This window comes from Brassica oleracea, chromosome C9, assembly GCF_000695525.1.
Source record: "Brassica oleracea var. oleracea cultivar TO1000 chromosome C9, BOL, whole genome shotgun sequence".
NCBI lineage: Eukaryota > Viridiplantae > Streptophyta > Magnoliopsida > Brassicales > Brassicaceae > Brassica > Brassica oleracea.
This window is the reverse complement of record NC_027756.1, coordinates 5,797,127-5,820,777: the sequence shown is the minus strand read 5'-3', so window position 1 is coordinate 5,820,777 and position 23,651 is coordinate 5,797,127. Positions and strand designations below refer to the sequence as shown.

Genomic DNA, 23,651 nt, shown 5'->3' with positions numbered 1-23,651 from the left:
CTAATGGGGCGGGGCCCGCGGGTGAAGAATCAAATTCCCAGCGCTAATAACCAGCAAGCCTATTACCACAACAAGAACAACTATGACTATTACAAAGCACTCAAACCCCTTTATCATACATGATTTCTCCTTGGCCAAATCACCCACCATCTTCTCTAGCTTTCGTAGCTTCTCCTCAGTGTCATAGTCAGGTAAAAGGGTTAGGCTATCTACCTTTTCAGATAGCTGAAACACGTGTATATCTCTGGCTCTCATCTCATCCATCACCGCCTCATCCCACCATTTGAAAATATGGCAATCGCCATCGTCCTTATTTGCGCAAGTGTAAAATCTTCTCCCTGTTTAACATACGCAAAAACTCGATAATCAATCCTTCTTCACAGGCTAAGTACTTAAGCAACTACCATAGTACATACCTTGATCATTCCTGGAGTTAGATGTTGCAAGCACTGGGTGAGCACCACAATAGCAGACCTGCGGGAAACCAAACTCTACCTCCGGTTGCGGAGGGTAGTGAACTTGTGAACTACGTTCCAAGCTTAACTCAGCTTGGTCGCGTCGTATGAGCACTCTCTGCATAATACTTAGCACTCTTGCTCTCTCACACCATCCTCTCTTCCATGAGCACTCTCTGCATAATACTTAGCACTCTTGCTCTCTCACACCATCCTCTCTTCCATGAGCACTCTCTGCATAATACTTAGCACTCTTGCTCTCTCACACCATCCTCTCTTCCATGAGCACTCTCTGCATAATACTTAGCACTCTTGCTCTCTCACACCATCCTCTCTTCCATGAGCACTCTCTGCATAATACTTAGCACTCTTGCTCTCTCACACCATCCTCTCTTCCATGAGCACTCTCTGCATAATACTTAGCAACCCGTGTCCAGAAGGCCCCCGACCTCTGCTCATTTGCAACAATCGAATCCTTCGAAGTGTTGAGCCACACACTGATCAGCACCTCGTCATCTGCAGGGTTCCACTTGCGTCTTACAGGACGGGCAGCTTGTGCGTCTACTGGTGCGTCGACTGGTGCGTCTTCAGGTTGTTGAGAACTGAAAGCCGGAAATGTATCGGATTCTCCAAAGTTGACACTAGAATGAAAACTTCCATAAGGGAAGTTTTCATGATAAACGCTTCCTTGTTGACTGTGAAGCAGTCCTACGTAGCTAGAGGACTGACTAGGAAGATTGCTTGGATCCATACAAGAGAGTAAGATAAGAGATAGAATGGAGAAAGAGTTATGAGATAGAAGAGATAAGAGATAAGAGATAAGAGATTTTATAGCCTCAAGTGAAGTCTATAAACTCATAATGGTGAACTCCCAACAAGAAATGTCAAATCCTAACTTATTACACCAAAAAAAACTATCAACTTTCCTAACAACATCATTAATGTAAGCGGATTTCGTTTAAAACCTACTGTATACATCCTAACTAAGCAGAAAACGATGTCAGTGTCTTTAATATACAACTACCACACACAACTTCAAATTAGTATTCAAGTTTTAAATCGTAACAACATCCCTTGTATTGAATTTTAAAAAAAAATAAAACAAGAGACGACTTGAAAGATGAAGTATAGAAGCTACATTTATTCTTATATGAACTATTAAGTAAACTATTTCACATATTTGATCTATGAACTATGGCTACGCGGAGACACAAAACCAGTTATAGGATCCAAAGCATCGAAACTAAACTATCAAACAGTTCTTTCATGTTGCTAAAATCAGTTACTGATTTGTTATACATTTGTTCTCGAACCATACAAATACGGAGTCTAGTTTTTGATCTCAAACAATCAAACAAGCTACAACCAAACTCAACACGTAGCCTCACGGGACGAGCCCATCATCCCTTATTTTAGGCCCGTTCCACTCATTTTCTTTTCTTTTGGATTTATTTTCGACCCAAATTTCTTAAGGGCCCTGCCTTAAGGGACCCCGATGCTGATGCTCTAACCCGAAATAAATAAGGTAGGCATAGAAGTTTTACCATTTAAACTATTCGATCCAAAGGCTTCTCTTTGAAGGGCCCAAAAGCTTGCATTAAAAGTTTTGAAAAAACGCGCCTAAATCGAAAAATCGCAACAGAAAAAAAAAAGAGCGCTAAAGAAAACTAATATGATTGGTTGGTTCACATACGACGCGGATCGCTAAACTTAAAACAATCACAGCCGTTGATAATACGAAAGATCTAACGAACGAAAACAATCTACGCTTCTTTATATATAAACAAAATCCAGTCTACACGAAGCTCATCAGCAACAACACAATCAAACCTCTCAGATTCAAAATCTCATCTCTTCCCTCAAACCTCATGGCTCGTACCAAGCAGACGGCGAGAAAATCCACCGGAGGAAAGGCACCAAGGAAGCAGCTCGCGACCAAGGCGGCGAGGAAATCAGCTCCGGCCACCGGAGGAGTGAAGAAGCCCCACAGATTCCGTCCCGGAACGGTGGCGCTAAGAGAGATCAGGAAGTACCAGAAGAGCACCGAGCTCCTGATCCGCAAGCTCCCGTTCCAGCGTCTGGTCCGCGAGATCGCGCAGGATTTCAAGACGGATCTGCGTTTCCAGAGCAGCGCCGTCGCGGCGCTCCAGGAGGCGGCGGAAGCTTACCTCGTCGGGCTCTTCGAGGACACGAATCTTTGCGCGATTCACGCGAAGAGGGTCACGATCATGCCTAAGGATATCCAGCTCGCGAGGAGGATCAGAGGCGAGAGAGCTTAAGGAAGATCGAAGCGTTTTCGTTTTGTCTATTTAGTCAAGTTTGTGGAGTATGTTTGCGTGTATGTTGTTCGATGAATTGCCTCAATGAATCAATTATCATATTCTATCTTAATACGCGCGTATTAAGACACTGAATAAGGTCTCTGATAATTACCGAGAAGATTAACCATATTAAAATTTTGAAAAACACAAAGATAACAAAAGATCAAGAATTATTTTAGACTATCATAGATATTAAATTACAATATGCATAAACTTATGTAGGGATGAATAAATCTAGCTTTATCCCTTATATAATAAAGCGCAAGTCGACCGACCAATCCTGTTTTGCCACCTGGTTAGAAAAAATTTTAAAAAATAAAACGGTTACTGAAAAAATAACAATCAAAACAAAACAGTTTACGTTGAAAAACAAAAACAGTTTATTTCTTCCTCCACTTTAAAAAATGAAGAAGCAAATTTATTTGTTTCAGTCTCAACGTACAGCCATGATCTCCACCACCTCCTCCGTTACATCAACTTTAAATGAATAACTTCTGCAAAAAAAAAACTTCAAGCTGTTTACTTCTTCCACAAAATAACAAAGATGTTTTCATCCTCCTATTCTTTTCTCTTTTCTTTTCTTAATAAAGACTATCCTTCAATCTAATAGTGGCTAGCTATAAAGTTTTTGAAGTTGGGAAAACGATTTGTACAAAATGATTTTGCAAAAGATGAAGCGAACCTTACAGTTGATCTACATAAATTTGCCGGTATACATTGGTAAGTGGCGTATTCGAGACAAGTTCATATTATTTTTTGAAAGAACAAGTTCATATTATTGTTATCAGCAAATGAGTTAGCTTTATGTCTCAGCATTTAATTATTTTATTATGTGTATTTTTGAATTTATGTTAGTTTAGTTTTGCAGAAAAACCAATGTTACCATCTTCACGCAACGATGACTTTCTTCTTCCAACCAAAACTGCTCGACTAAAACAAAGTAAATATGTTTACATTTTTTTTTGTCGACAACTGAATATCTTTGCACATAAAATTTATTATACTATCTCAAATTTTGATCAAACAAGTATAATATCTAAATTATGCAATGTTTCTTTTACTATACATCATTAATAAATATACTAATATGTCATGTTATCATCAAATATTTTCTTATAATTGTTCAAATTTCAATTTATGTAAAATAAATATCTTTTTTGGTCACAACACTTTTAAGTTGAACTAAAAGAAAAGTTTTTGTTATTTATGAAGAAGAAAAATAACATTTTCAATTTTATTAAAAACAATGAAAGATTACCCGTGCTTAGCACGGAAAACATACTAGTATAGAAATATTTTACAGGCGATCTAGTGATCCCCAAGTTATCATTATTTATATCTGATTGCTTGCACTTATAAGTTTGGGTTTTCTCTACTTCGCCATCTCAAATTATTCCTTGACTTCAAGTTTTGTCCCCTATTACTTGAAGAATCCTATGATCATGTATAAACGTCGATGATCCTACGACCATGCATAATAGCCGATTTGACTATACCATCGATTATAAACATAGTTTTTATTACCTCACAGCAGGGTATATTGCTGATATTTTGAAGACTTGTCTAATTTTACTTCGAAAAGATTAGTTATACCAAAATTAGAGAAAACACAAAGATAAGAGAAGAACAAAATTATACTAGACTTTCAGAGATAATCAATTATAATACGCAGACTGAATAAATCTAATTTCATAAACTAATATAGAAATGTATTATGTATTATAAGCGATCTCATAATCCCTACAATCTCCTAATAGTATGTACGAATAGCCGGCCGTTCAGTTCTGCACAACCGACTAAAACTGAGAAAGTTACCACACGTACAAATCATAAACAAGAAAAAATATAAAAAGTCACTAATCTCTCAGTGGAATGTCAAGGGATTTCGTATGATGCAAGCAAGCAATCAAGTTGAAAAGGCTAATATAGTTGAGAAAGTTATCAACTTCACCGATCACAACGCACGATAACAATGACATTTTTTTTTAAATCACCAATCACCATAACAGTGAGTCAGTGAACAAGTGTCAAACATATAAAATGTCCCACCACGTTTGAACTTTGGGACATTCAGTAAAGATTTCCTGCAGTGACTGTAAGTGAAGGGGAACAGTAAACTCAAGAAAATCACGGGCATGTGAGAGAGATCAGCTACAAGAAGAAGAAGAGAATTTGTGTTTTTAATCCAAACAAAAAATATATGAAAGCTTAAGTTGTTGCAGACAATGTCAAAGCGAAAGATATAATATTTCAAAGGTTGATGATATTGTGTGTTGCTAACTTACTATCAATAGTCATTTTATTGGCACGTTTGGAACAACTAACTTCTGTGAGATTCACACAAAGAGGTTACTATTTTGCAAGGAGGATCAGAGGTGAAAGAGTATGAGGAGGGAGGGATGATTTGGTGTCTAGTGTTTTTGGGTTTGATGATTTTCAATTTGTGTTATTTTTTGGGGTTTATGTTTTTTTTTTCTTGTAATTTATATCTATGCATTATTTAGAACAAGATATGAGCCCGTTGCGTTGCAACGGGTTTTGTTTGATGTTTTAATTTAATAAAAATCATAAAAGAATAAATCATTTTATTATAGTTTATGATTGTTTTTTGCATATGTTTTTTGAGATTTATTTTATAATTAAAACTCTTTTTCACATATAAGTTCAAGTTAATATTTGTATTTTATAATTATGGTGCATATATGAATTGTTAAAAGCTTTGTACATAGGATTAGAGAAAATACTATATTTAAACGTTTAAACTGAACACAATCTGAAATAAGAAATTGAATGAAAAGTGAAAAGAAATGAAAGTCAAATACACAAATCGAGTTAATGACAACATTATACATTTTTTTATGTACTGATTTAATGTTTTATTAAATAAGTCTTTAGAGTTAAATAAGTCTTTAGAGTTTTATTTTGCTATGATTTTTTTAAAAAGGAAAACATTTTATTTTATAAATCTCTTTTTATTTACAATAAAAAATAAAAAATAATATTAAATACTTTTTTACAATTTTTTTTAAGATTTTAGAAAATACTGTCATATATAACGATTCTCTTCTCTTTAGAATTTCAGAAAAAATTTTTTTTTTATCAAATAATAATTTTTAGTTATTAATATATAGTTTGAAAATTCGTATTAATACTAATTTTATATTTTTTGTTAATTAAAGAATTTTTATTATCATGTTCATCATCAAATACTCTCTTAAAAATATTATCAAATAAATTTTTACAATTCTTCTTTGGTTAGAACTTCAAAATATGATACAAATTTCTTTTGTTTAGGAATTTTTTGTAAAAAACAAAAACAACTATCAAATATTCTTTTACAGGTTTTAGAATATTAGAAAATGAAATTAATATTATATAATCTTTTACAATTATATATTGTCTAGGATTTAGAAAAATAAAATTTCCATTTAATATAATTTTTTTTTAAAAAGTTTCCAATTTCGAAATTAGTTTTTTTCAATATCATTAATATTTTTACAATTTTTCTTGTTAATTAAATAATTTTACTATCATGTTTATCACTTTTTAAGTAAATTACTATTAAATAAAAAATTTCAATTATCTCTGGTCATGTTTATCATTTTTTTATCAATCACAATCTAATTTTTTAGTTGACACATGTCACAATCATATCTGTTGAAATATTTGAAGTTAATTTTGGTTAATTTTTTTAACATAAAATTATTAAAAAGTAAAGTTAGTTAATTATAAGAAAAATTAGATTAATTTTATACTTTTATTTTATTTAGAATTTTAAAAGGGAAACTAATTATTTGATAATTATTTTTATTTTGTATTTTTATACAGCTATTTTAGTTTTAATAGAAAATTTCTGTTAAATTATTTATTTATTTTGTCTTATACAGACAAATACATGTCACAATATTATCAAATCATCCTTTTTTAATTCTAATCAAAAATAAATTGCTATCAAATAATTATTTTTAGTTATTAATAAATAATTTTAAAATTGGTATTAATACTAATTTTATATTTTTGTTAATTAAAGAATTTTTAGTATCATGTTCATCATCAAATACTCTATTAAAAATATTATCAAATAAATTTTTACAATTCTCTTTTGGTTAGGACTTAAAAATATGATACAAATTTCTTTTGTTTAGGATTTTTTATAAAAAAAAAACAAAAACAACTATCAAATATTCTTTTACAGTTTTTAGGATATTAGAAAAGGAAATTAATATTATATAATCTTTTACAATTATATTTTGTCTAGGATTTAGAAAAATAAATTTCTATTAAATAATTATATCTATTTAATATAATTTTTTTTTAAAGTTTCCAATTTCAAAATTCGTTTTTTCAATATCATTTATATTTTTACAATTTTTTTTGTTAATTAAATAATTTTACCATCATGTTTATCATTTTTAAGTAAAAAATACTATTAAATAAAATCTTACAATTCTCTCTGGTCATGTTTATCATTTTTTTATCATTCACAATCTAATTTTTTAGTTGACACATGTCATATCAGATGAAATATTTGAAGTTAATTTTGGTTTATATTTTTTTAACACAAAATTATTAAAAAGTAAAGTTAGTTAATTAAATGAAAAATAAAATTAATTTTATATTTTTATTTTATTTAGACTTTTAAAAGGGAAACTAATTATTTGATAATTATTTTTTCTTTTATATTTTTATGCAACTATTTTAGTTTTAATAGAAAAAATTCTGTTAAATTATTTATATATTTTGTCTTATATAGACAAATACATGTCACAATATTATCAAATAATCTTTTGCAATTAATTTTTGATTAGAATTTAAAATAAAAACAAAATTACTGTTAAATAATGTTTATAATTACTTTTTAATATAATTCATTTTTGTTAATATCTTAGTATATATATTTTTAATTATGAGATAGATTAACACATGTCACAATCTTAAATATATAATTACCATAAATATATAATTACCATGTGTTGCAATAATATTAATTAGCAATTTTGAAGAAACAAGCTTTATATAATAAGATTGGTTTGTTGGTGGGATGGTCTATGGCTGCATGTAATATGTTTGTCGAAATTCTCCAAATATTATTCATGTTCAGTATATAACGTAGCACTTATCCTGATCATTTATATTTCTGCGCATTCGACGGGATTTGCTATTTGCCCTATTCTTCTTTCTAGTTGAATCATTTATACTTCAAAAAATTGGAGACACCATTACTAAGAAAATTACAATGTGAGTTAATATATAATATTTTCCTGAAATAGCCCCGTAGATATTATTTTTAGTATGACAAATGCACTTTCTCATCTTCATGTGGTCATGCATGTGTATTTCAATTATAACAAAGGTATAGCTTTCCATAAATAGTCGGCCTAAGACTTGATCAAAGATATTCCTCTTTTATAATCTCTATACTACGTATTGTAAATGTCGTTTGAGATTGATGAAAAAGAGTCTTAAACATGGTCCCTTAATCCTAACGTTGGTCACTTAATGTGTGCTTATTTGCGTTGATTGCGTTGTTGTTTCCTACTTGTTTGATGGCGTCGGTCTAGATGAAAAGAACAAACGATAAATTAAGAAAATAAATAGAAAATCCAAAATAGGTTGTTGGACAGCCGAATAAATTGGGACAATAATGATATATTGTGTTGTCATTTCTTTTGTATAAATCCAAATATTATAAAGTTTACTGCTTTTGAGTGGAAAGAACCAAGCTCGCAAAATTTTATGAAAAAGCGCAAAAAGACAACGTTTCTCCAACATCCGTCGTTGTGCAAAAGCAAAAATATATGCAAATGCTCCAACGCGGAGATAAATTATTGAAACGAAAAGGTCCAACAAATTAATAATGATGATAACTTTTCCAAAATGTTAAAAATAAACGTGTCAACTTCTGGTGATATTTTCCTGATTGACCCACGAGGCCAGGACTAGGACTCGATCGACCAGAACCTTTCATTGTTTTATATTAAAAAAAAACCATTCACTGTATGTTATTATCCACCGAGAATTTGATATTCTTACTGGATACCACAGAATAAAATGGTTCGAATATATATTGTCCAAATTTAGTGGGAATCATTACGGGTATGAATGGTGACCAAGGAACGACGAGGAACAAATGCATTCCCTACCATTCCTTTTTTGGTAGAGAAATAAAGAACAAATTAATTCCTTGTTAAATCTGGGATGGAACAACCATTCCTTTTCATTCCTGCAATTTCGTTCCTCTATGTTCCTTTTCTATTCGTTCCTCTTGTTTCTAGAATGGTCACCAGTCAGACCCTACGATAAATATTGAGCCAATGATGGGCCACGATATCGGTAACAAGCTCAGCCCCTATGGATCAATCCTTGTCGATGGTCGAATAGACAGCTAATTTGGCTTTGTCGTTTATTTATAAGTTTTTGTTTGTCTATTTAGGGTTGGCGTATTAAAATTATGTTAAACTAACCAGAAATATATAATATAATAACATATCACAATTTCACATTAGAAAACATGTATGTTAAGGATTGGTCAATGTATAGTTTCATTTAATCATGTGTAATGGTTGATCTTGCATGGATACCCTTGACCCTTGCTGTAAACTTGTTGTAGCAATTCTCGTATCCTACTAAATATTAATAGAATAAAAGATACTTAGAGCATCATTATCAGAGTATGTTAATGCCGTCTCTTATAGTAAATAGGGTTTAAAAAAAAGAAATTAAGATAATTGGGAGAAAACGTATCTTAAATAAGGGAAACAAGAGACGCGTCTTCTGAGACACGTGTTGTGTTTTGCGGGGTTTGTGTGTTTCTCTCTCTCGACGAAGCGTCTCCGTGTCTCCCTCCTCCGCTCCATTTCGTCGAAATCACCGCGCCTCTCTATCTCTCCTCGACGATTCCGCCTGCGATTTCTTCATCTCTGATCGATCGAATGAAGGATGCGGTGTCTTTGTCGTTGGACTCGGCGTCTCTCTCTCTCGTCGTCTCTCTCTGTCGTCGTCTCTCTCTCGTCGTCTCGATCATCTCGTCCTCTGTCGTTGGACTCCGGGTCTCTAGCGCTCTCCTCGACGGCTCACCTCGATGAAGAATCACTCCACCTCTCTCTCCGGCCCGTGGCTCTCCTCGACGAAATCAATTGGAAAGGTAAAGCTATGTATTTTTCCTTTTATGTCTAAATCAATCCTTCTTTGTTATTTTGATTTTGTTGTTGTGTTGCGTGTGTCTCTTGCGTTTGTTTATGTGTCCTGATTCAAGAGATGATGTCTCTGTCTTTGTTGCTTAATTCTTCTTGTGATTGTGTTATGTATGTGGCTTTGTTTATATTGATCACTTCTGATTCAACAAATGATGTTTCCTGATAAATATATCGATCAGTTCTTGTGGTTGTTTGTCTCTGTCTTTGATTCAACATATTATGTCTCTTTTGTACACTTAAATGTCTCAATATTTGTTTGTTAATCCTTCTTCTGTCTGAATCTTTCTTGTCTTGATTTCGTTTCTTGTGTTTCCTTTTCAGAAGGACGGATCAAGAGACATGAAGCTGCTTCAAAGAAGAGGACTGTAATATGGACGGATCAAGAGACAATGGCTATTTCAGGTTTGACATCTACCGTTGATATGTTAGATGTTTTCAGGAGTGTGGTGTGGAACGAATTGATTGTGACTCTCATATGAAAGGAATTGCTTGTGGTCTGGTTAGGTAGAAACAAGTTAGATAGAAAGCAATGTTTGGAGATTAATGAGTGTCTGTCACAAATTGATTGTGAATGATCTTGAACGAATTGAAATGCGTTTGATTGATATGAGTTACGTAGAAATGTTTAGGTGTGATTAATGAGTTAGATAGAAATCAATGTGTAAGTGTGATTAATGAGTTAGGTAGATGTCAACTCGATGTGGTTGTGTGTGTGATAAATGTGTTTAGTTTCTCTCTTCCATCTATCAAACTCAATCATTCTTCTCTTCCATCTCTCAAACTCAATTCTTTTTCTCCTTTTTAATCGTATCTTCTCTTCTCCTTCTTTATCATATGGATTCCAATCCATATCTCAATGCAAGTTTTGTTGATCTTCTTCAAAGTCAACAAGATAGTGGCAACGGCTGTGAATCTTCAGCTTTTCCTTTATTTGGCACGCAAGCAACCGAAGGCTCAAACATCGACCAAGACAGTCCTGTGGAGCATAAGGAATGAAGGACGTGGACACCAACAGACGACATAGTCCTCATAAGCGCTTGGTTAAACACCGGCAAAGACCCAGTAGTTGGGAATGAGCAAAGGTCCGTAGCTTTCTGGAAAAGGATTGCCGCCTACTACTCGGCTAGTCCTAAGATATGTGACAAAAGAGAAGTATCACACTGTAAGCAGTGGTGACACAAGATGAACGACTTAGTTTGCAATTTTTGTGGAGCGTATGAAGCAGCCACAAGGGAGAAAACCAGTGGTCAAGACGAGAATGATGTTCTCAAACACGCCCACGAGATCTTCTTCAACAACCACAAAAAGAAGTTCACCCTTGAACATGCTTGGAAGGGGCTTCACAATGACCAGAAGTGGTGTGATCTCTCTTCGGCTAAAAATGAAGTAGGCTCCAAAAGGAGGAAGCTTGAGGACGGTTCACATTCAGCATTCTCTCAGGCAAATGAAACAGCTGTAGCTGATGAAGGAACCACTCGTCCCACGGGTGTAAAGGCAGCAAAAGCCTGTGGGAAGAAACCGATGGTTGATGCGAAGGAGCTGTCTTAGTTTCAGACTATATGGACCATTAAGCAGCAAGATTTGGCTATGAAGGAAAAAATCTCGAAGATGAAGCTACTAGACAGTCTGATTGCAAAACAAGATCCCCTAGCTGATTATGAAGAAGCTCTGAAGAAGAAGCTAATCAATGAGCTGATGTCTAATTAGATTAAGTCTAACTCTCGGTTTAGTTCTTGTTCTTGTTGTTCTTGTGCTTTGTTTAAAGTCTAAGTTTAAGTCTTGTTAATGTTGAGCTATATTTATGTTAATGTTTAATGTTCTACTGTTAAATATAAATGGTTTTATGTTCTACTGATCTTGTTGACCTATATTGTCATGTTAATGTTTTGGTCTTTGTTGAGTTATCTGTTGATGTGAACTATTCTTTTATTTGTTTCAGGTAAAGGGAAAGAAGAGGCTGCATTGGAGTGGAGCATCACGGACTTGACAGAGTGAGAGTGAAGAGAGTGAGATCATAACATGCCTTGTAATAATAAGGTAATGGGACTACTCATTACCATCAAAGCCATGTACCATGTTCCGTTTGAAACGAATACAATACGTGGCATTGGTAGTAATGAGTGTTTCTACTACCATACTAAGGTTGAAGATTCAAGGAGTAGCATTTTCAGGTCATTCAAGTGTGTCGTCTTTTGTATCAGTGTGTCACGGGACTTGGCTTGTAGTGAACTGAACTCTTGTGTCACGGACTTGGCTTGTAGTGGATTGAACTCTTGTGTCACGGACTTGGCTTGTAGTGGACTGAACTCTTGTGTCACGGACTTGTATGTGCTTGTTATATGAATTGTATGTGTTTGTTATATGACTTGTATGCTGTCTATATATCTTCTCTCTCGACTTGTAACAACATCAAACTCATTCTCCACACGACCAAACTCATCTTCTTTCTCGAATTGTAACAACACGAAACTCATTCTTCTCTCTTTCTCCACAACATCAAAACCATCTTCTCTCTTTAATCACTAGTCTTATAAACTCATCTTCTCTCTTTAATCACAAGTTTTATAAACTCATTTTCTCTCTTTGATCACAACACCAAAGCCATCTTTTTTTCTTTAATCACAAGTCTTATAAACTCATTTCTCTCTTTGATCACAACACCAAAACCATCTTCTTTCTTTAATCACAAGTTTTATAAACTCATTTTCTCTCTTTGATCACAACACCGAAGCCATCTTCTTTCTTTAATCACAAGTTTTATAAACTCATTTTCTCTCTTTGATCAGAACAACAAAGCCATCTTCTTTCTTTAATTACCATATATGGCTTCTTCTTCTCAAAACACTTTAGATGATTCTTTTGATGATACATTTGATGAGCTCTTTGATCAACATTTTGATCAAGCCTTTGAGAATTTTATCATTCATGGTGATCAATAAGAACGAAGAAAAAAAAGAAAAAAAAGGGGCTTATATCGAAAGAAATCGTGAAGAAGGGCATATTCGTTTATGTAATGATTATTTCAGTGAAACTCTAACGTATCCTGATAATTTCTTCCGACGACGTTTTAGAATGAACAAGCCATTGTTCATGCACATTGTTGATCGACTCTCCAACGAAGTTTAATATTTTCGGGAAAAGAAAGATGGTCTCGAAAGGATTAGTCTCTCTCCACTTCAAAAGTGTACTGCAGCCATTCGTGTCTTGGCGTATGGTTCTGCAGCTGATACCGTCGACGAATACCTCCGGTTCGGTGAAACAACAACTCGGTTATGTGTAGAAAATTTTGTGGAAGAAATAATATATTTGTTCGGCGATGAGTACTTAAGAAAACCAACACCGGCTGATCTCTTCAACGTCTACTTGATGTTGGAGAGCATCATGGCTTTACCGGGATGATAGGAAACATCGATTGTATGCATTGGGAGTGGAAGAATTGTCCCACCGCTTGGAAATGACAATATTCTCGTGGTTCGGGTAAACCAACAATCGTTTTAGAGGCGATTGCTTCCTACGATCTCTGGATATGACATGCATTTTTTGGACCTCCAGGTACATATGATATCAATGTTCTTGATCGTTCACCTGTTTTTGATGACATAATAAAAGGTCAAGCTCCGAATGTTACTTTCTCTGTCAATGGAAGAGAGTATCATATTTCTTATTATCTCACCGATGGAATATATCCGAAATGGGCAACTTTTATCCAATTTATTCCTATACCACAAGGCCCGCAAGCAGTTTTATTTGCTCAACGTCAAGAAGCTGTCCGAAAAGATGTCGAGCGTGCTTTTGGAGTCTTGCAGCTCGCTTTGCCATTGTTAAAAATTCAGCGCTGTTTTGGGATATAGTCAAAATTGAGAAGATTATGAGAGCATGTATCATACTCCATAATATGATAGTAGAAAACGAACGAGATGGATACACTCAATTTGATGTTTCAGAGTTCCAACAAGGAGAAGACCCCATAAGTTTACATGTCGATCTCACGTTTTCTACAGATATCTCTTCAAATATCGCAAATATGATGGGTGTTCGAACAAGAATTCGTGATAGAAAAATGCATAAACAACTGAAATATGATTTGGTTGAATATATATGTCGTAGATTTGAACGTGATGAAGACAACAACTGATCTCAGATGCTTCTGTCAAATAATTCTCGTTTATTTTAATAATCTTTGTTTTCATGTTTTTATTTAAAAATTCATGTTTAAAATGTTATGCTTTATTATGTTTTATTTAATAAAAAATATTTAACTTTAATAAAAATGTTTAATAATATTTTAGTTTTAAGACCCATAGTAAGAGACTTACAATGGAGACATAAAAATCTCAAGGCTCTTACCTAAGTCTCTTAAACACCTTTATTCCTTAAATACTATTAAAATTCAATTAAGAGACCCTTAACGGGTATGTAGAATAATGATGCTCTAAGAGCATCTCCAAAAAAGAACTCTATTTTGAAGTTTCCAAAACTCTATATTTGAAGTTTAAATGTGTTCTTATCCAAAAGTAAAACTTCAAACCCAACTTCAAAACTATTTATATTTTTTAGTATGGTCCTTATATTTATCATAATTAATTTGAATTCATAAAATTTTTGTAAATAACTAGCACATATATAAACATATTACAACAATATTAATTAATAAAATATGCTATTAAAATACAAAAAAATAAATAAAAATAACTTAATTAATATTAAACTTAAAAAAATACCAACGAATACATGTGGATTATATTTATCCATATATATATATATATATATACTAGGTGTCTTCCTGCACCATGTGCAGTAAAAAAAAATTAAAATATTTTTTAACAGATAAATATAAATTATATTTTAAAATAAAATTTTATTAATATTGTAAATTTTCTTTTTCGTATCAATATTTTAATATAAATTTGATTAAATTAAACATAAAAATTATATTTAAGAATATGCATGTATATATTTGAAATTATAATCTTAGATAGATTTTCTATCTATTTATTTTAATTAAATATATTAAATAAATTTGTAAAAGTTGCATAATTACCAAAGATTAAAATTAAACAATATTTATAAAATTTGTAGATATATAAGAAAATAATGATTTTACGATTAAATTTTTATAATTTTCTAAAAAATTGTATACATTTTTGAAAATTTTAGTAATAAAATTGTATAATTTAAAAATATATAATTATATTATATTTCAAAATTTATAATGACATATTTGAATATATTTATTTTAATGATGATTTATGAGTTATTCTCATATTCTAAAAAACTTTCCAAAAATATAAATTGACATTAAATGTAATATATGAGTTATTACCATATTTTAAAAAGTTTACAAAAAATATAAATTAACATTAAATGCAATTGTCAATGTCATATTAAGTTATAAGACATGTCATCAATTTCAATAGTCATGTCATATTTGTTTTGTGAAATTGATTGTAAAAAAGACATGTGACAAAATCATTTCACAGATATAGTTTAGGAGATGAGTGCGCACTACTAATATGATTATCCACAGATTAATCAATAGTTTCTTTACGGACCAATTTTGCCAACTAAACGCAAGAAACTAAAACAAAAGAACTACACGAAGAGGGATATGACAGACGTGTGGATCCATGAACTTGCTGATTATCGCTTACTAAAATTACTAGCAATATTATTGTTTAAATATGCACGAGCATAATCATTAGACAGATAAAACTATATCGATTAAAATTTCTTAATGCGTAATATAAGGTAAAATGAGGAATTATGATACAATGATCGGTCATCTCAACAGTGGATGTACGGAAGTTTCCTATGCCATTGTGTCATTCTTTTCTAGCCATAAATGATTCATACGAATTGATATACTCCACTGCATGAATTGAAAAAAAAAATCAATACTGTAACATTAAATTCATTAATCATGTAAGACCATCTCCGGTGTATTTCCCTATTTTTTCCTCTAAAATAAGGAAACTTTATAATAGAGATGAATTTATTTCCAATGTATTCTTATAATTCTTTCTCTAAAAGGGAATATTCTTGATATATTCTTTTCTAATTTTACGGATAGTACATTTTACTTCCAAAAGTTGAAAACTAATCCAATTTAGTTTACATTCATAAAATTATGATATTATTTACATTGAATATTTTTATAGAAACTATTATGTAAATATAAAGGATGATTATATATTTATATAAACAATATATTTTTACTAAAAAAATATTTATTTTGGTTATAATTGTTAAAGCAAAAAGTTAAATGATCATTTTGAGAATAAAAAAAGTATGCCTCTATTATAGAGGAATGATATTTTTTCCTCTAAATATAGAGATGAAAATATCAATCTCTATTTTTATTTTAGAGGAAGAAATAGAGTATGATTGAAGTGATTTTACCTCTAAATACTATTATAGAGGCAAATATAGAGGTGAGTTGGAGATGCTCTAACAAAAAACATTAATATTCATATATTATGTTATGCAATTGATCATAGATGAAGTAGAGCCATTATTTCTGAAACTTTCCTTTATAGTTAGCAGTCACATTCTTTGTTTAGAAAAAGAAAATTAACAAGCGAATTCTTTAATCAAACCTATATATATATTACTGTAAAATATTAGTTATGCTTTTATATATATTTAAGGATAATTCTCTCAAATAGTCATTTAAAAAAAAAATTGAAACTATATTCTCAAAACCTCACCCCTTAACTCTAAACCGCAAGTCTAGATTAGTTAACCACATGATAAAAATATATTTTCATCCTTTAATAAAACTTATTTTGGTCATTTTCCTTACTAAAAACTATTTTTGTGAAAATAAACTAAAAAAGACAATCTTAGAAAAAAATTCAATATTTAATTGTTAAAGCTCAAATATCGATATAGACAGATAAATATATATATAATTAGGGGTGAGCACTTCGGTTATTTTCTCGGTTCGGTTCGGTTTGGTTAGTTTGGTTATAGTATTTTTCCAACTGAAGTAAACCATAGTTAGTTTGGTTCGGTTTGTGTTCGGTTCGGTTTATATTCGATTTGGTTTGTATTCGGTTCAGTTTGTATTCGGTTCGGTTTGTATTCGGCTCGGTTTGTTTTTGTGGATCGGTTTAATTAGATTCTTCTTAGTTTAATTTTTCGAAGAGAAATTATGTTTTACAACATAATTTATGTAAACATAAACTATCTGAACTAATTTCAATATAAAACTGAAACAGAAACCTTTAAAAAGTCACAAAAAGTATATATAAGAATTAAAACAAATGAAAGTTAACTAAAAAAAAAAACATCATTAGTAATGTCTCTTGTATCATTAAAATTAAAAAGCCTGGAATGAATAAAATATTTTAAATCAAATATTTTGATGATTATATATTAGGTTAAAAGAATATATATTAATTAATAAAAATAGAAAATATGTGGTTTAGTATTAGAATTTTAGTATATTGGTAATACTAATATTTTTAATTTAAATAATTACAAAAACACATCGGTTTCTCGGTAACCGAACCGAACCGAACCATTCGGGTTGGAAAAATCTTCAACCGAATGGTTTGAAATAGATTTTGGTTCGGTTTGACTCGGTTTCGGTTCTGTTTGACTCGGTTCGGTTTGGATATTTTGTCCACCCCTATTATATATATATATATATATATATATATATATATATGTTTGTCTTTGTACGTAAGCATGCAATTGTTCGTTTTATAATACGATAATCATTTTTAAGTGATAACGACAATAATCTTTGACAAATATAATATACCATTTAGGCAATTTTAAACACGTAAAGCAATTAAGATTATTTTTGCTTTGCATAATATTTCTAAAGCAAAAGTACATACTATCATTTTCAATTTAGGACCATTTATCTTCTTTTATAATGGAAATTTGGACGCCTCACCACATGACAATTTCTCTATATATACATCTATCCCACTTAAACCCTAACACACATATGCACTTAAATTCTCATCATTTTCCCATAACTAAAAAAACAGCATGACCTTCACCACAAACCCTCAACGTCGCCGCCTCTCAGCAACCACCACAACTACAGCCGTAGACTGCCATAAACAAGTCCGTTCATGGCGCCTCCTCCGCACCATCGTCCAACTTCTCATCCCATCTTGCTACTGCACACTCGTCGATCCAAATGATAATCAAGAAGACAAATCTCACCGCCAAATCAAACCAAGAACCTCCTCCGCGACCACAAACTCCTCATCTTTTACCGGAACAATCTTTGGTTTCCGACGTGGCAAAGTAAACTTCTGCATCCAAGCAACAAATACCAAAACCCTAAATCCAATTATTGTCCTCTTAGAACTCACCGTCCCTACCGACGTCTTAGCTCGCGAAATGCAAGGAGGCGTGCTAAGAATCGCTCTTGAATCAAACAATAGTGACGGATATGATTCACATCAAGATTATTCATCTTTTTCTCTTCTTACAACACCTTTATGGAACATGTATTGCAATGGTCGGAAAGTTGGTTTCGCCATCAAAAGAGAGCCTTCAAAAGCCGAGCTAGCCGCGTTGAAGGTGCTTACTCCGGTGACCGAAGGAGCTGGAGCTGTTAATGGAGAAGAGATTAACCGAGCGAAGAGTGATCATATGATGTACTTAAGAGCGAGTTTTAAACGAGTTTTTGGATCGTTTGATTCGGAATCTTTTCATCTCATCGATCCACGTGGGATTATCGGACAAGAACTAAGTATCTTCTTTTTTAGATCGTCACGGAAATGATCTTTGGATCGTTTTGTTTTCGAGCATATGGAAATCAATCGGTGCACTATACGTTGGGATTATATCGAGATTCATTGGTGTTTTTTTACTGTTTCGTTTAGGCAAACTAAACCGATTGATGTGGATCTCGTAATGTTCTTTTTTAGCTGTGCTTGATTAGATGAAAATGTAATAAGCATAGTTTTTTTAATGATCTCAACTTTTGTATGCAGTAGTGGTGAACATGTGTGTTCATGTGTTTCTTGTAGTGCAAAGTCTTTTAATCATCTATATGATATATCTATGTGTATATCATTACATTTGCTTTCTATTATTGTCAATAATTTGGGGAATAAAGTTAATATTTATAGTCGGCCATCTTTGTTAATAGAATGTGCATGCATACAAGCAAACATGATAATTATTATATAACTATTAGCAAAAGCAAATTATACATAGTTACATGTCTTAGATCGTTATAGTTATAATAGTATAATTTACAAACCAGTACACCTATATAAATATTTGTATATCATTAGTTATTTATATCTAAGATTCTAAATTCACATCGTACATATATTCAAACAGTATATATGAAAAATAGGCATCACTTGATGTAGCTGACTCTCCCATATAATAACACACGGTTGAATGCAGTGCTAAATCATCATCCTAGCAACTATAAGCTGACAGTCTGACAGTCTTTGACCATAAACTAAGTAATGAGATCATTCTTCGAAAGAAAATAAAAACTAAGTTATGAAAGCAAATCGGAAAATTATTTGTGAAAACTACACTATTGAACTCGAATTCTTTTTGGCTTCCCACGACGAGGCTGATGAGAAGTAGTCATGAATTTTAAATATCTTTTTTTTTTCACTCAAACAATTGTGATACAACTCATATTCATGTTCATAAATAAAACTCTTATTCATGTTCACAAATATTGTATACTTGCAGTTTCAAAAAAAAAAAAAAATCTATACTTGCAACAATTTTGTAAAGCAAGTCTATAGTCTTAACTAAAACATCTTTTATTGGGATAATCTTTGTTCTCTTAAATAAAGAAAAACACGTACGTGTGTTGAGGAGGTCAACGAGAGCCTATACTTATCATGGGAGAATAGTAAGCGTCCACGCGGCGAATCCATCACTACAAGAACACTAACAACTTTTTATTAAAATATTAATTTACAGATACCCAAATAATTTCTTAATGTTACAAAAATTTATTCATTGGTGACTTTATACTTTTGTTTGTGCTTAGAGAAAATGGCAAGCTGGTTGTCATAGCTGTTGTTGATTCCCTCTGTCTTTCCAATGTTCTTTTGTTTTTAGCCATACAAAAAGATCAATAATATCACATCATTCTATATGTATTATGGTTAATCCACAACTTCTTACTCTTTTTATTTAAACCTGATTAGCACAATTTTTGTAGCTAATAATATTTATAGCTACGGTAATGTTGTAGCCAGTCCGCAGCTGTATGAACAATCCTATGAACAATCCTTTATGCATATGCTCTAAGATCTTACTTTTAAAAGTCGAAATGAAGTGCAGTCAATTCATAAGATCTAGTATTATATAAAACACATGGATTTATTTGTTTGGTTTTGTGTCTCACATGATCCAGAATGTTGCTAGATACTTATATACACTGACATATAACATCAATATTTGTGTTAATTGGTCCGTTAATAATGGTGGTTCTAGTTTTTACTTTTTACACATTTTAATAAATGTAGCTTCGCATTAAGCTTGACAGCATGGGGTGGTGGCGCAGTTGGCTAGCGCGTAGGTCTCATAGCTATTGAGTGATCCTGAGGTCGAGCCTCTCTCACCCCATCTTCTCTTTTTTTTTACATTCTGTTTTACTTACTTGGGCTGAACTATTGAGCCATATTTTACTTGCTCATTTTGGTATTCTATAAATCCCATCGAGCCATATTTTAACTTTTGATTACATGAGCCGCGACATGTATTTCACTAATTTCTATGCCCATTTATCGCAAAAAAATGAATTTATATTCTCGTTCCGTAAGTATAGAGAGTTTTAATTGTTATTTAACAACTCCATCGGTGCACTGATATCATATTTTACAAGAAGTATTAAAACCATTATAGTCTATCATATTTAATGATTCTATATTTTTAATTAATGCAAATATCTATAATATTATTTAAATCTCTATAATATTATTTGAAAAGTTTGTTTCATATGTTTTCACATATTTACAAAAATACACTTAATGAAATAAAAGTTTGTGATCTTTATTATTTTGCTTCTTCGACATCTTACTGAGTTTCCCCCTCATCTTTTTGCAAAAAGCCGCTCCACTGTGGTAAAATCTCATCCTGTGTGTTGGCCGAAGTGATAATAGTCACATTGAACCCTCTAATATGTTAATTTAAATACTATTATTGATTTTATTTAGTTTCCTTTTCACTTTTTCCAAATATCACACACACACACATATATATATAATAAAAGAAACATTTATAAATTTAAAAAATGAATTAAAAAAAATATATATATATAATATGATTTCATTAAAAAAGAAAGTTCACAAAATAGTAATATTCCGTTGAAAACTTATTTTTACATAACAAAATATACTTTCAAAGTAATAAAAATAATTTCTTTATATCAATACTTTTCTGTGATTTCATAAAAAAGATTCTTGATATTAAAAACTAAATATTATTCCTTTAAAAATACTCCCTCTGTTTATTATACATTATACAATATAAAATAAATATGTTTTCAAAGTAATAAAAATATTTTTTTTATATCTATCTATTTTCTTCAATGATTAGATAAAATAATGACAAAGCTATATATGTTTAATTGACTAAAAAAGTTTATAATTATTAATGTTGAAATGTTTTCATAAACTTTAGCTGACTATAATATCTTACGGTCACTGCAAAAAAATACCTATAAATTATATTTTACTTATATAATATGATTTAACAAAAGCAATCACAATTTTAGTGCTGGCTTTTAAGATATATTAAAAATAGAATCTAAAATATTTTTATGATAAGCATATTTTTGATCAAATAATTACAAAATCTTTTAAATAGCATATACTTTTAGTGAGGTGTATATGTTATATTTTAGCATTACTAAAAAATATTTTTTCTTAATATTTAATTTATGTTATGAACTATTATGTGGATGTCCATAAGACTCATAAGTCCATGTTTTAAAAGATTCCAAATCCTTAATGTTGTATCCTTATATATTGTATCGTGACCTATGAAATAAAAGAGGATAACCAATTTCCTCTTTCTCTTATTCACGATACCTTATCAACAAGCTCTGCCGCCTAAAAAAAAACCCTAGCCGCAAGGAAAATAAAATCTAAAACCATGACGTCTCTGTCGTAACTCATCCCAATCATCGAGATAAGTATTCTCATCCAATATAATTGATGGGCTTATAGTTATTGGTTTATAGCTTTATGCTTTGTCAAGTATGCTATTTAAAACATAGTTTGTCGTCAATCTCTTTGTTTATTTAGTGCTTCACGATTAACATGTTTATGATTCATGATATATAGTTTCGTTTGGTATTATTGGTTGATATAAATTTATGCGATTGTGTATACATGCATGTTTGAAAACAATGAACTATACTATACTCATATCTATCTATCTATCTATATATATAAAGAAGGGTTTCCTTCACTCCTATGCCATCCACATCAGATCCCATGTTACTAATTCGGAATCTGTGGTGACGATACGTGTCACAGTCAATCAAAAGTCAATGTTTCATTAATTCTTGAGTTTAATGGGTTTTATGTGTTTACTACGGTCCAAATACATATTCTCTAAAAAAAACTGTATACGAAACTTAGGGAAAGTAGCTGTCGAGCAACAATTCCCGTTCATCCAACTGTCAATAGAAATCCAACCTGTGACGAACGATTCCGATCAATGTCAGTTGGAAGCCGAATAGACTTCTTTAATATGGTGCCATTACAGAAATTAACTTGGTTCATGCATCTTCATTAACATTCACATTAATACCTACTCTCTACTTCTCACACGATTTCACATTCAATGAATCCCTTTATCCATTCCTTTGTGTTAATCCTCCATTATAAATATGAAGGTTTTTTTCCAACAAAATCATCAGTTCATTTCTCTTAATAAACAACACAAAATGGTGATGAAAAAAGATTTGTTAAGCCCATTGTTATACTTAACGGAATGTGAAAGAAAAGTGATTAGAAACAGAAAAATGAGATGAGAAACAGAATAAACAGAGAAGAAGATAAAAGAGGAAGACGATAGAAGAGGGGAGATGACTTTTTTTTAGTGAACTTTTTCTTTAAAAGATCTATTTATCTTTAGCTCATAATAATTTCCAACATCTTGGTGTTGATTTTTCATTACTGTGGTTCCCTAAAAGGTTGTTGGCCCTGATCTCAAGGATACAACAGTTAGTGCAAACACTTATGGATATAGAATCCTATGTGAGTATGCATGATTGTAATTTGTGATTATATTCCAATTACATATTTTCCATACCGACTACTGGACTGTGAATTCTATTTAACTTGGCTGTTTATGTGTCTCCAAAATTGCCTGAGTTTTGATATATACATAAGATGCATTTTTCTTATTATAATTCTAAGTTTGAGTCTGCATATATCACAATAAAATGAGAACGGTGGACGAATGAGTTGAGTATGGAATAGTAAAACATGTTCTTACATGAAATTGAAGCATTGTAGTTTTGTCAAACACTAACTTATGCCTTATTTAGAACACTCACTTCCCATAACATATATACTCTCTTCTCGACAAATGGCACCTGCTAACCTAATAAAAAAAAACAATCACAGCATTGACACATTTGAAAGAAAATTCGTCCAACTGTACCTCCTATTTCGGAAAAAAACAACTAGAAATAATACGATATGAGAAACAAT

The 23,651-nt window shown here is 31.5% G+C and overlaps 4 protein-coding genes across 4 annotated transcripts; 3 read left to right on the top strand and 1 right to left on the bottom strand.

The window, feature by feature from the left end:
* On the bottom strand, positions 1–579 carry LOC106314200 (uncharacterized protein At4g04775-like). Its single transcript, XM_013752119.1, has 2 exons — positions 417–579; positions 1–338 (listed from the first exon to the last, which is right to left on the bottom strand). Exons 1-2 carry the CDS (start codon positions 577–579, stop codon positions 1–3), a joined length of 501 nt encoding a protein of 166 aa, XP_013607573.1.
* A 1,677-nt stretch (positions 580–2,256) lies between these two features.
* On the top strand, positions 2,257–2,846 carry LOC106315807 (histone H3.2). Its single transcript, XM_013753632.1, has one exon. It carries the CDS (start codon positions 2,324–2,326, stop codon positions 2,732–2,734), a length of 411 nt encoding a protein of 136 aa, XP_013609086.1. The 5' UTR covers positions 2,257–2,323; the 3' UTR covers positions 2,735–2,846.
* Positions 2,847–11,154: 8,308 nt separating this feature from the next.
* On the top strand, positions 11,155–11,967 carry LOC106314199 (glutathione S-transferase T3-like). The gene is made up of 2 exons (XM_013752118.1): positions 11,155–11,479; positions 11,912–11,967. The coding sequence occupies exons 1-2, from the start codon at positions 11,155–11,157 to the stop codon at positions 11,965–11,967; spliced, it is 381 nt and encodes a 126-aa protein (XP_013607572.1).
* Positions 11,968–17,922: 5,955 nt separating this feature from the next.
* LOC106317054 (protein MIZU-KUSSEI 1-like) lies at positions 17,923–19,012 on the top strand. The gene has a single exon (XM_013754913.1). It carries the CDS (start codon positions 17,977–17,979, stop codon positions 18,721–18,723), a length of 747 nt encoding a protein of 248 aa, XP_013610367.1. The 5' UTR covers positions 17,923–17,976; the 3' UTR covers positions 18,724–19,012.
* The last annotated feature ends 4,639 nt before the right edge of the window (positions 19,013–23,651 follow it).

Coding starts and splice junctions, on each gene's coding strand:
- LOC106314200 (XM_013752119.1), bottom strand. CDS start 579: ATGCAGAGAGTGCTCATACGACGCGACCAAGCTGAGTTAAGCTTGGAA. Junction 339..416: donor TAACTCCAGGAATGATCAAG/GTATGTACTATG, acceptor TATGTTAAACAG/GGAGAAGATTTTACACTTGC.
- LOC106315807 (XM_013753632.1), top strand. CDS start 2,324: ATGGCTCGTACCAAGCAGACGGCGAGAAAATCCACCGGAGGAAAGGCA.
- LOC106314199 (XM_013752118.1), top strand. CDS start 11,155: ATGAACGACTTAGTTTGCAATTTTTGTGGAGCGTATGAAGCAGCCACA. Junction 11,480..11,911: donor TGTAAAGGCAGCAAAAGCCT/GTGGGAAGAAAC, acceptor TATTTGTTTCAG/GTAAAGGGAAAGAAGAGGCT.
- LOC106317054 (XM_013754913.1), top strand. CDS start 17,977: ATGACCTTCACCACAAACCCTCAACGTCGCCGCCTCTCAGCAACCACC.